The sequence below is a fragment of the Hyperoodon ampullatus genome (genome assembly GCF_949752795.1).
Source record: "Hyperoodon ampullatus genome assembly, chromosome: 4".
Taxonomy (NCBI): Eukaryota; Metazoa; Chordata; class Mammalia; order Artiodactyla; family Ziphiidae; genus Hyperoodon; species Hyperoodon ampullatus.
This window is the reverse complement of record NC_136917.1, coordinates 37,177,748-37,189,714: the sequence shown is the minus strand read 5'-3', so window position 1 is coordinate 37,189,714 and position 11,967 is coordinate 37,177,748. Positions and strand designations below refer to the sequence as shown.

Genomic DNA, 11,967 nt, shown 5'->3' with positions numbered 1-11,967 from the left:
CAGTGCTCACCCTTGGGAGCACCCAGTCTGACGGAGGAGGCATAGTAAACACACAGCGGTCACAAACACAGCGAATAGAGCCGTAAATAAATAAGTCCAGAGCATGACTCTGGTGACATTTGGGCGTGGGTGGGTGGAGAGCAGATCTGGGGAAGGGCGTTCCTAGCAGCGACAGCCAGTGCAAAGGCTAAGAAGCAAGACCCGAGCTTGGTGTGTTTGCGGAACAACCAGATGGAGGCTGGGGCGGCGCCCGGTCCAAAGGTGCCGCGTAGGGGACGAATGAGTCCACAAGACAGAGACCGGTGGCTGCCTCCGCTCCGCGCCAGCCACAGCCGCCCCCACCCGCTTCTGACTCAAAAAAAACAGGGCCCGCCCCGCCCTGGGGGTAGCAAAGTCAGCCGCACGGACACGCGGGCGGCACGTCCCCGGAGGCTCGAGCGCGTCACGGGGGCTGACGCGGAGGACCAGGAAGTCCGCCAACTACGTGCCGGCCGGGCACGGCGGCGCCCGCACAAAGTTCGCAGAAGCAAGAGAACGCTCGGGGGGCTCCCGGCGCGGCGAAGTCCAAAGCTGAGACCAGGGAGGTCTGCAGACGCGCCCCAGCTGTGCGCCTCGTCGCCGGGTGCCCAGCGGGCCCGCGCCGGTGCGGCAGCCCCGCCGTGCGCCCCGGCCCGAGCCATGCGCCCGGGGGGCGTGCGCAGCTTCGCGCTGGAGCTGGCGCGGGACCCGGGCGGCGCGTACCGTGGTGGGGAGCGCCTGTGCGGCCGGGTGCTGCTGGAGGCAGCGTCGCCGCTGCGGGTGACAGCTCTCGAGGTGGCGGCGCGCGGCGGGGCGGTCACCCACTGGCTCGAGGGCCGAAGCGTGGGTGTAAATGCGGTGTCCAGCGACTACGCGGCCGCCGAGACATACCTGCGGCGGCGGCAGCTGCTGCTCCGAGGTGAGCCGCTCATCCCCCCAGCCCCGAGCCAGGATCCCCCGGGATCCTCTACCCAGGTCTGGGCGCCCCTCTCCAAAGCCAGCCTTTCGACTTAGAGGCTGTGTGGTCGGGTGACCCTTCTCAAGATATGGAGACCTCCTCCTCAGGTTGTGGACCCTCCTACAGGGTGGGACACCCACCCACCTACCCCCCTCCAAAACCCTCTTTTCCAGGAACTCCTCCTAGGGTCTGGGCGCGCCCCTCCCCTCCAGAGCCGGGACGCCCTCGACCTAGAGGCTTTGCTGTGGGGAGCCCCCCCCATATGGAGTCTGGGGGAATCCCTTGGTGGAACTGGGAGTTCCTCCTCTCTGGACCCTAGGATGCCACAGTAGCCCCAGGCCTGGTGTCTCTGATTCCCAGAGAAGGCCCCTGTCTCACGCCCTGCCAGTGCCCCTTACCAGTTTTTACAGGAAGGGTTGTTCGCTGGGTTGGGGGTTCTGGTGGTGGTTGCAGGTGAGCGGGTGGGACTGCATCCCAGGCAGGGAGAAGACTTGGGGTGGGGTCACATCAGGCTGGGAGTCTTAGGTGTTGGGCATGTCCCTACCTTGCTCTGAACCTCAGTCCCCCACCCTCAGGCCATATAGCCAGTCGGGAGCAGAACAGGGCCAACAGAAAGAGTAAGTCTGTGCCCCAGCACTGTGCTATGTGGCTGAGGAGGGTGTTGGCCTCTCTGGGCTGCCCTGGCCACCTCCTCTTGGGGAAGGCAGACCTCACCATACCCATCTGCAAGATGGGCAGAAGCAGGAAGCAGCTCGAACCTGGCTCCCCACCCGCAGCCCCCTTTTTTCCAGCAGTGCACACACTAGATGCTTTGCCTACAGGCTTGCAAACTTGTCCCAACGGCCCCCAGGTGTGGGGACTCTTGCCTGAGCAGCTGTGGAAACCGAGGCATAGCCGGCAAGGGGTGAGGCAGGAAGGGGCCCTGTAGTTACTTCCCTTTCCCTGTGACTCGAGGGAAATTGGGGCTGGTCTCACCCTACAGTCCTCCTGGTCCCACTCACTGGTAGCTTCCTTAAGATACTGGAGGGGTGAAGCTTGTGGAGTTGCTGTGTGACCTCTAGTGAGGCCCTGCCCCTCTCTGGGCCTCTGGGGACCCATCTGTGAAGTGGACTGAGGGCACTGGCTCAGAATGAGCCTTCCTGGGACTACCCTGGCTGTCCAGTGGTTAAGACTCTGGGCTTCCACTGCAGGGGGCGCGGGTTCCATCCCTGGTTGGGGAACTAAGATCCCTCTAGCCGAGTGCGGTGGGGCCAAAAAGAAAAAACAAAAAACAAAAACCAAAAGAAAGAGCCTTCCCATCCCCCCAGGGTCACTCCATTCCCCACCTCCTCCTGGGCTTATAGCCTCCTGTCCTCTTTCTAGGCTCTATTCGGCCCTGGGAGAAGGTCCCGGACCCTTATTTCAGCCCCAGAGCGCCCTCCTCCGGTACCACCCCCACACACACACACACACAGGGTGATCACTGCGTGGACAGCCTCTACCCCTCTCTTCCGGCCTGCCCTTACCCCTATCACTGATTGGTTGTGTCCGTTTATGGCCGCCGCCTGCTGGGTGTGCCTTGGCCTCAGGGGGTCCCGGTGTGGCCTGAGCCAGACTCAAAAGGGGATGGCCAAACTATGGGGTGCGTTCAAGCAGCAGTGCATCCCTCTGTCACCAGAGGGCGCAGGCGCTCCGCAAATCGCGATCAGTCAGCTCCCATCTAGGAAACCGTGCATATGGTTCTCCGAGGAGACTGAGGTCCAGAGACGGATTACCGCCCCAAAGGCACACCGCAGCCTTGAATCCGGGGATTCCGTGAGCTTCCCCGGTACTCGGCTCTGTCTGTGAGGGGAAGAGCTAGGCCTAGAGGACAAGTAGGAGTTTGCGGAGGCGGGGGAGGGAGGGCAGGTGCTGAAAGTTTGGAAAGGAACGTCGGCGCAAAAGCGCTGAGGCGCAGCCGAGTGGCAGTGTGTCAGGAGCGGGCTGATGACTCGGGAGAGAGGCTCTGGGAGGGGTCGAGTAGGGGCTACACCGTGATTCATGCACAACCCTCTGAGGTCGGGAATGATTTTCTTCTGGCTCTACAAACGTGGAAACTCAGGCTCCAAGTGGTTGTCACTAGCCCGGGTCAGCCAGCTGAGCGGGTTTCAAATCAGAGGAGGGGGCAGTAGGCGCCCGAGTGGAGGGAGGCCCCATCCACTTCTTCCTCCCTCCCCCATTGCACAGAGCGGGGGAGACTGAGGCCCGAGGTAGTTAGTCCTAGGCTTTCAGGGCCTCGATTGGGGCCTGGCTGTTAATACACCCTTCCAGCTCGGGCTGGACATGCATCGAGTCACGTCTGCAAGTGGCGGCCGGTTGACGATTAAACCGACGGCAGAATGCTCTTGCTGGGTGACCTCAGGCCCGAGTCCTCCAGACCTCAGTTCTTCCTCTTGACCCCCGGAGTCTGAGAGATACTTGCTTTGTCCCGCAGTGCTTCAGCCTCACCCCAGGGTCCTTTAGGGTAGAGGGCAGCGGGTCGCGAGCCGGGGCTTTTGTTATTTTGCTCCACGCGTAGGCGGGGCCACGCCTCTCGCCGCGCCATTGGCGTATTCCACTCCGGGGGCGGGACCTGCGTCTCGCCCCGCCCCTCCCTGCCGTATAAATGCGGCGCCGGCGCAGGCAGTGAGGAGTTTCTGGCCTGATCAGCTAATGCGCCTGCGCGCGCCTGGTGGGTTCGCGTTCTCAGGCTGCAGAGTCCGCACCTCGCGCCTCCGCGTCGCGGGTTCGAGGCCAGGGACCGAGCGCCGCGAGTTCGTATCCCAGTCGCGATGCTGTTCGACAAGGTGAAGGTGTTCGTGGTGCAACTGGATGGTGCGAACGCGGGCGCCGAGCCCGTGTTCAGCGGCGGCCAGGCGGTGGCCGGCCGGGTGCTGCTGGAGCTGGCGGGCCCGGCGCGCGTGGGCGCCCTGAAGCTGCGCGCGCGGGGTCGCGCCCACGTACACTGGACCGAGTCGCGCAGCGCGGGCTCGAGCACCGCGTACACGCAGAGCTACAGCGAGCGCGTGGAGGTTGTGAGCCACCGTGCCACACTACTCGCGCCAGGTACCACCTGGGGACCCCTGCACGGCGCGTGCTGCGCGCTCCGGGAGCCCCTCACAGCCACTGAGCCTCCCCTTCTTGCTCCTACCTGCAGACACCGGAGAGATCACAACGCTGCCTCCTGGACGCCATGAGTTCCCATTCAGCTTCCAGCTGCCACCGTAAGTCAAATGGGGTGGAGGATTGCAGGGGAGTGCCTAAATCTGCAGCCCCTTCCAGGTTTGGGACTCCACTGCTCGGTATCTGGGGACCCCCGAGCCGCAAGATTGTCTTCCAGGGGGGCCCCCCAGGAGTGCCTCGTGTCTCTCATCCCCGAAAGTCTTTGGGAATCTTCCACCCAGGAGTCTGTGGATCTCACCCACTGAAGCCCCTTCCCTCCACCCCCAGGACGCTAGTGACTTCATTTGAAGGCAAACATGGCAGTGTCCGATACTGCATCAAAGCCACCCTGCACCGGCCCTGGGTCCCTGCCCGCCGGGCAAGGAAGGTGTTTACTGTTATCGAGCCTGTGGATATCAACACACCGGCTCTGCTGGTGAGTTGCTGCCCTTGGGGAGGTAGGATGGGAGCATCACAGGCAGGGTCCTGGCTATTTGGTGACTGGCTCCTCACTCCCTTCTCATAGTGGGGATCACAGCTGAGCCCTGGCAGGGAGGGAGGCAGTGGGGGAGGTAGGTATGGGAATGCCTGTGGAATCCAGTGGAGCCAGGTGCAAGTCCCAGGGGCACCAGTTGGCTGTGTGTTTCTGGATGAGTGTCTCGCCTTCTCTGAGCCTCCTGTGCCTCCTCCATGAAATGGGACTCAGTCAGAGCTTGCAATAATACTGGCTTACCGGGCTTCCCTGGTGGCACAGTGGTTGGGAGTCCGCCGGCCGATGCAGGGGACACGGGTTCATGCCCCGGTCCGGGAAGATCCCACATGCCGTGGAGCGGCTGGGCCCGTGAGCCATGGCTGCTGAGCCTGCGCGTCCGGAGCCTGTACTCCACACCGGGAGAGGCCACAACAGTGAGAGGCCCGCGTACCGAAAAAAAAAAAAAACAGAAAACAATAATGGCTTACTAAGCGCTCATTACGCACTAAGTGCTTGGCTTGTTCACTTCGTTTTCAGTTTAATGAGATGAGTCATATTCCTGGATCCATTTTACAAATAGTTTCTAGATTGTTAAAAAGAAACTTGGATACTAGGCCCTGCCCCAAATCCTCCTTGAGCTGAGGGTGGTTTAGAGGCTTCAGGGGGTCTGTGGTTGGCACAATGGGATGCATTTCATGTCCTTTCCCTCCACCCCACCAGTCCCCTCAAGCGGGAGCTCAGGAGAAGATCGCCCGATCCTGGTACAGTAACCGTGGCCTTGTCTCCCTCTCAGCCAAGATCGACCGCAAGGGCTATACACCAGGTAGCAGGTGGGAGGGGCTGGACTGGGAAGAAGGCCCGTGTCAGGGTTGCAGGTCGGGAAACTGAGGCCCTGCCATCCCACCCTACAGGTGAGGTGATCCCCGTCTTTGCCGAGATCGACAACGGCTCCACGCGCCCAGTGCTGCCACGGGCGGCCGTGGTCCAGACACAGACCTTCATGGCGCGAGGTGCCCGCAAACAGAAACGAGCAGTGGTGGCTAGTCTCTCAGGGGAGCCTGTGGGCCCCGGGCGGCGGGCACTGTGGCAGGGCCGGGCGCTGCGGATCCCTCCTGTGGGTCCTTCTATTCTGCACTGCCGCGTGCTACATGTGGACTACATCCTCAAGGTAGAGTATCCTCGGGGGCTGGGGTGGCTGTGTCCGCTCTGTCCTCCAGGCTGGGGTTCCCCCCGCCCCCCACCAAGGCCTCCTGCTATAGAAGGAGGGTGTGGCTGGGGCTGCCTGGGCACCCTCTATCATGGCTCCTTCCTCCAGGTCTGCGTGGACATCCCGGGCTCATCCAAGCTGCTCTTGGAGCTGCCCCTGGTCATCGGCACCATTCCTCTGCATCCTTTCGGCAGCCGCTCGTCCAGCGTGGGCAGCCATGCCAGCTTCCTGCTGGACTGGGGACTGGGGGTCCTGCCAGAGCGACCTGAAGGTGATCTCTCCATCCTGCTGTGGGGGGCATGGGTGGGCAGAGAGGCAGGTGCCTGGCTGACTCTCCCTCCCCCAGCCTCGATGCCCCCATTTGTAAAAGTGCTCAGTAACAGTCATGTTGGGAGTATGAATTCCCCCAGAATCCCAATCCAAGGGCGCACAGCTCAGCAGCCCCAGAACTGGCACAAGCCAGCTCCCAGCCACTGTCCCCAATTCTGGGGCTGCCCGCCTCCTCTACCAGCCTCACCCACCCTGTCTCTCGATTCCAGCACCTCCCGAGTACTCAGATGTGGTGGCCGATGAGGAGGTGGCGGCCTTGGAGCAGAGCCCCTTCCGACTACTGCAGGACCCTGACGTGGGTGCTGAAGGCCCCTTCTTTGCCTACATCCAGGAGTTCCGCTACCGCCCGCCACCCCTGTACTCCGAGGTGAGCTTGGGAGGTTCAAGAAGCCCCTGTGGCTCTCCAAGCCCTGGGAGCCAAGATGAGGGTAGAGAGCCACAGGTGAGTTTTAAGTAATGATGGAACTCCTATATACCCCCATACAGGTGCAAGGGCCTGAACCCGCCTTGCACCTCAGTCTGTTCCAAGGTGTCACCCCCGGCCAAGTGCGGGAGTGGAGATGAGGAGGGTGGGGAGGCGTGTTTCTGAGCCTCCAGGGCCTCCTGAGACTTGATGGGATCATTTCCGCCCCCCGCAGGAGGATCCAAACCCACCTTCAGAGGCCATGAGGCCCCGCTGCATGACCTGCTGAGTGGCAAGTGGAAACTTCAAGGGATGAGGTTGTACACGTGCTTCCAGCCAGCGTGGACATGAGTGAGGATGGCTGGGTCAAGAGCAGACCAGCCTGACTGCACTGAAGTTGGGGAAACCGAGTCTCAGAATGGGGCAGGGCCATTCCAGCATCACACAGAGCAGAGGAAGAGCCGGTCTGGAGTCTGACATATCTGGACTGGTTCTCATAAGGTATCAAATGCCCACCATAAGATCCGAGAGACTGTTCAACCTGTCTTTGCCAGCCTGTGGTCCCCCAGAAGCCTCCAGTCTGGGAGAGACAGAGCCAGACATAAACACTTCCAGGCCCACAGGACCAGAGGAAGGGACCAAGAGCTGGGAGAGTCCAAAGGGAGCAGGAAGGCTTCCTGGAGGAAAGGGCATTTTAGCTGAGGCTTTGGTGCATGAATGAGAGCTCAGAGGGCAGGCAAGCAAGGGGAAGGAAAAGTCGAAGAAGGTCAGAGCCGAGTGATGTGTGGAGACTGCCCCCTTCATCTTAGAACTGGGGCTCAGAGAGCAAGTGCCTCAGTCGAGGCCACACTGCAAGGTCCGGCAGGCGAGAGGGCCCAGGAATGAGGCATTCAGGGAAGCAGGTCATCAGAGCTGTGTGGGGCAACAGGGCAACAGGGGCAGCGACTCCAGCCCTTGAAACCTTTGAAAGCCAGAGATTCCTGGCCCAGGCTAGGCTTCCTGGGGGCCCCTCCACACACTTCAGGATGTGAGAGCCGTCTGGGTATTGTATGGCCCAAGAAGCCCAGGTTCAGAGTGAGACAGACAAGACAAGCTCCATCACTTGCAAAATGAAGATGTGGGGCCCCTTGTTCAAGAATTCAGAATTTCAAGACGGGGACAGCAGAGCATTAAACCAGGCTGCGGGGACAGAGGTCAGCCTGGGGTGACACAGCAGGGCCAGTGTGCTTCTTCTGGGCACCCCCTGTGTCCTGGAGGGACAAAACATAATGGGGCAGCTGGACAAGCCCCCAAGTGCAGAGTCCCAGCCCAGGCTGAGGCAGGACCCTCGCCTGGGACTCCGCATTTCCGTTAAGCCTTAAATTGTTCTCTTTTGTACAATTATTTTTTAAAAATAAAAGCATGGAGGAAGAGACTGTGCTTAGTGGTTTATTGCCCTCAGGTGCTGAGGAACCTGGGGTGGCCTTGTCCACCATCTTGAGTCTGGATCTCAGATGGAATTCCAGGCTGAGGAGGGTTGAGGGGCCCATTGTCCAGAAGGTGAAGGTGAGACCCAGGGACACATAGGGAGACAGCTCAGGCTGGCGCCGGATGCTTTCACCTTGTGCAGTAGCAGAGGCTGGGACCGTGGACGGTGGAGGGCAGGCAGAGGCCTCATCTGTCCTCACAGAATGGAGATGAGGGGCAGAGGGGTGCCAAAGGCAGGAGGAGCCCTATCTATGCGGTCTTTCCAGTGTTGGGCCACCATCACCTCTAGCTAGTTCTAGAACATTTTCATCAGCTGCTAAGGAGATCCTGTCCCCATTAGCAGTCCCTATTCCCCCTCCCTTAGCGCCAGGCAACCACTAATCTGCTTTCTGTCTCTGGATCTGCCTGTTCTGGATATTTCATGTAGATGGGATCATAGGATACGCGGCCTTTTGTATCTGGCTTCTTTTTATTTATTTATTTATTTTTGCGGTACGTGGGCCTCTCACTGTTGTGGCCTCTCCTATTGCGGAGCGCAGGCTCCGGACGCGCAGGCTCAGTGGCCATGGCTCACGGGCCCAGCCGCTCCACGGCATGTGGGATCTTCCCGGACCGGGGCACGAACCTGTGTCCCCTGCATCAGCAGGCGGACTCTGAACCACTGTGCCACCAGGGAAGCCCTTGTTTCTGGCTTCTTTTGCTTAGCATATTTGGAGGTTCAACCACTTTTGTTGCAGCATGACTCAGTGCTTCAATCCTTTTTATGGCCAAATAATATTCCATTGTGTAGATGAACCACATTTTATTTATCCACTCACACCCTGTTGATGGACATTTGGGTCGTTTCCACCTCCTAGTGGTTGTGGCTCATGCTGCTGTGGCCGTGCTTGTACGAGGGTTTGTTTGAACACTCACAGGGCTTTAAGGCAGCCCTAGCCGCGTGGAGGTTGTCATTTTTCTGGAGTTGCAGGTGGGGAAAGTGAGTCCAAAGGAATGAGGTAACTCTCCCAGGGTCTCACAGTAAGGACTGATGGAGCTGCCACTCAAAACTGCCCCTGGAACTCTGGGATCCATACCCTACAGGCCATGTGACACCTATGCGACACTCCCTGACAGCCTGGGCTCCACCCCAGACCCTAGGCCACACCCCATTTGGGCGGGACCCAATTAGACCACCCTCTGATAGCCCTGGCTGTGCCCACCAGCCTTCCCAAGGTAGTGAAAATTAACTAGCAGCCCAGAGTAGCCATGGGCAGGGCTGAGGGGCAGGGACAAGGGGTGGACACTGGGAGCTCTGGGGTCAGGCTTTGCTCTCTGTGTGATGATGGGCTGGTCACTTGTTTCTGAGCCTGTTTCTCCATCTGAGACTCTGGAACACCTCCTCTCCACCAGTCTAAATTTGGGCGCTGATTCCCAGTGATTCCTAGTCATGAGGTTCACCCAGCCCTCCTAGTCCAGCAGCATCCACCCTGGGCTGCTGATCTGCCATCAAGCTTGGAGCTTGTCAGACTTGGGGTTCCTTGGGGCCTGGCAGCAGAGAGGAGATGTTCCCTTAACACAGTCACCCAGATCCAAGACGGCAGCCTCAGGAGGGGCTGAGTTTCCCCTCAGCTGGATTGTGGGAGACACAAGATCCCAGTTTCCAGATCCATGTTCCCAAACTAAGAAGAGTCTTAGGTGTTTATTGCATTAGCGGGTGCGGGTACAGTTCTATGAAAGGTTCCCCCAGGGGGCTTGGGAGGACAAGCCACCTCATGACCCCAGGACTCCTGCGTCTGCAACTATCTGGAACCTGATCCCTAAAGGAGGCAGATTTTCTGGTTCAGATAAATGACAACCAGGATGGAGCTGGCCCAGGCAGCCCAGAATTTGGGGAACTCCCTGAACATAGGGGCCCACAGAGTGTAGAGAAGGGTGGCCAAATATTCTTCTAAGATAAAATCCCTCCCCTCCTTGGTCCCCTAAGACCACCCACCCACCTCTCCCTCCAGCTCCCCCTCCATCCCTGGCTGCTACTCAAACACCCCAAGCTGGTTCCCACCTCAGGGCCTTCGCAGGGATACCCCAACCTAAAGTCACCACCCCTCATCACTCCCTCCCCCATCCGCCTGTCCTGATGTTTTCATAGCCTTCATCAGTCTCTGAAATTCTTATTTAGATATTCACTTGTTTGTCTGAGACCTTGAGGGTGGGGCTGGGTGAGGGCTGTGTCCCTGGACCCAGCACGCATCAGGTATGAGTGACTGGAGGGGACTTCCCATCTACTCTGGTGTGAACAAAGACTCTGATGGGAGTGGGAATGTCACTGCCTCAAGCTTTTTCCCAGGACCCTCTAGGATCAGACCTGTCACCGGTTCAGAGTCAATGCCAGTTCTCTGTCTCTCACTACTGTCTTTCTATCTCTGCCTCTCTCACCATCTTTGCCTCCCCCATCTCCGCCTCACGTTGCTCTCTCACTGTCTCTTTGGCTGTTTTTCTGTCACTGTCTCTCTCGTATCCTCTATCTCCTCCTGTCTCTGACATACCATCTCTGCATCTCTGTCTCTCTCGCTCACCATCTCTCTTGGTCACCGTCTCTCCATCTCTCTCAGTCTCTGACTCTTTCACCGTCTCTGTCTCCTGCCCTGGCCGGGCCAAGCCTGGGGCATAGGGTGACAGGCAGGCAGGGCGCCTGCTGCTTGTTTTCTACCCTCACTGGCAGCAAGCCCAGCCGGGCTGCTGTTCAGGAATCCTCCAGCCGCCCTGCTCCAGCCACCAGGCTCAGCCACCACCAGCCTCTCCTCCCAGCACATTCTGTCCTGAGCAGGGAGTGTTGGGGCTGGGCGGGCGGCGGGCAGATGTGTTCCTGCCCGGCTCCAGTTACAGGACAGCCCGTCCTGGTGCCCCTGCTCCCCACCAGCGCTGCCCCCTGACGCCTCCTCTCCTTGCTCTGGGCTTAGATCTTCCTGAATGGGACCCTCTGCCAGCTCATCCCCACCTCAGGAACTTTGCACGTGCTGAGGCTTCCACCTGGAGCTCCTCTCCCCAGGACGTCTCCCTTATAGACCTCCCTGTCCCTAGACCAGAGAGTCTCCTCAGTTGGATCTTAGTTCCCCGACCAGGGATCAAACCCCTGCCCCCTGCAGTGGAAGCTCGTGGAGTCTTAACCACTGAACCAGCAGGGAAGTCCCATATTTATATGTTTGATTTACGTGTCTATTAGCCCAGGGCCCCACTATGTCTGCAGCACTGGGCACACGCAGTAGGTGCTTGGTGACTATTTTAGAATTGAAGTCTGCCCGAGCCTCCCAGGCTCACACACACGGCTCCCCAACCCCTCAGCCTGCCAGATCTACCCCAGCCTCTGCCTCCTTCTGACCTGCCGCCCCCCCTGCTGTTTCCCACGCCCTCTCCCCCACACCAGGAATCTCCCAGCCCTCCCACCTTTGCCCACGGAGTTCCCTGCACCACCAGATCCACCTTTTTCCAGCAAGGGGCTGGGTCTGTCTTTTAAGCCCGCTGGGCTCTACACACAGGGCCAGCCATGATGCACACACACGTGCAGAGACACAGAAATGGGCCCACGAACTCGAGCACACGCAACCTAGAAACCACTAACAGACCCGCATGCCCTCTAACGCCTGTCCAAACAGGTACGACAGCAATGACCATGCTCATCCCAGCGCTGGGCGCCCACGGCTTGAGGGTCTGTGGGGTGTTCACGTGTGGAGTCCCCCAACTCTGAGGAGGTTATGGCCTCTTTACAGGTGGGGACAGGATGTGGGATTTGAACCCATGCCAAGGTGTACGCAGTCTTGTCCACACGCGCTTCTGCCCTCGCTTCCCCAACCCGGGAGTCATCCCCCACCTTGTTTTTGATGTCCGGGGAAGGCCAGGAAAGCCCCCAGAAAACATCAGGCTGGGCAAGGGGCCCAGGAGGAAGTGGTGACTCAGCTGGTGGCCATCAGTGCCTG

The 11,967-nt window shown here is 59.6% G+C and overlaps 1 protein-coding gene across 3 annotated transcripts; it reads left to right on the top strand.

The window, feature by feature from the left end:
* Window positions 1–678: 678 nt before the first annotated feature.
* On the top strand, window positions 679–7,962 carry ARRDC2 (arrestin domain containing 2; the record flags this gene model as incomplete). Of its 3 annotated transcripts, XM_079703355.1 has the most annotated exons (9): window positions 679–937; window positions 3,749–4,039; window positions 4,131–4,197; window positions 4,424–4,571; window positions 5,328–5,430; window positions 5,519–5,775; window positions 5,923–6,085; window positions 6,354–6,511; window positions 6,783–7,962. In XM_079703355.1, the coding sequence occupies 9 exons, from the start codon at window positions 679–681 to the stop codon at window positions 6,834–6,836; spliced, it is 1,500 nt and encodes a 499-aa protein (XP_079559481.1). In that variant the 3' UTR covers window positions 6,837–7,962. The 3 variants fall into 3 exon arrangements, with proteins under 3 accessions (XP_079559481.1, XP_079559482.1, XP_079559483.1); XM_079703356.1 differs by lacking the exon at window positions 3,749–4,039; XM_079703357.1 differs by lacking the exon at window positions 679–937 and having other exon boundaries at window positions 3,766–4,039; window positions 6,786–7,962.
* Between the last annotated feature and the right edge of the window lie 4,005 nt (window positions 7,963–11,967).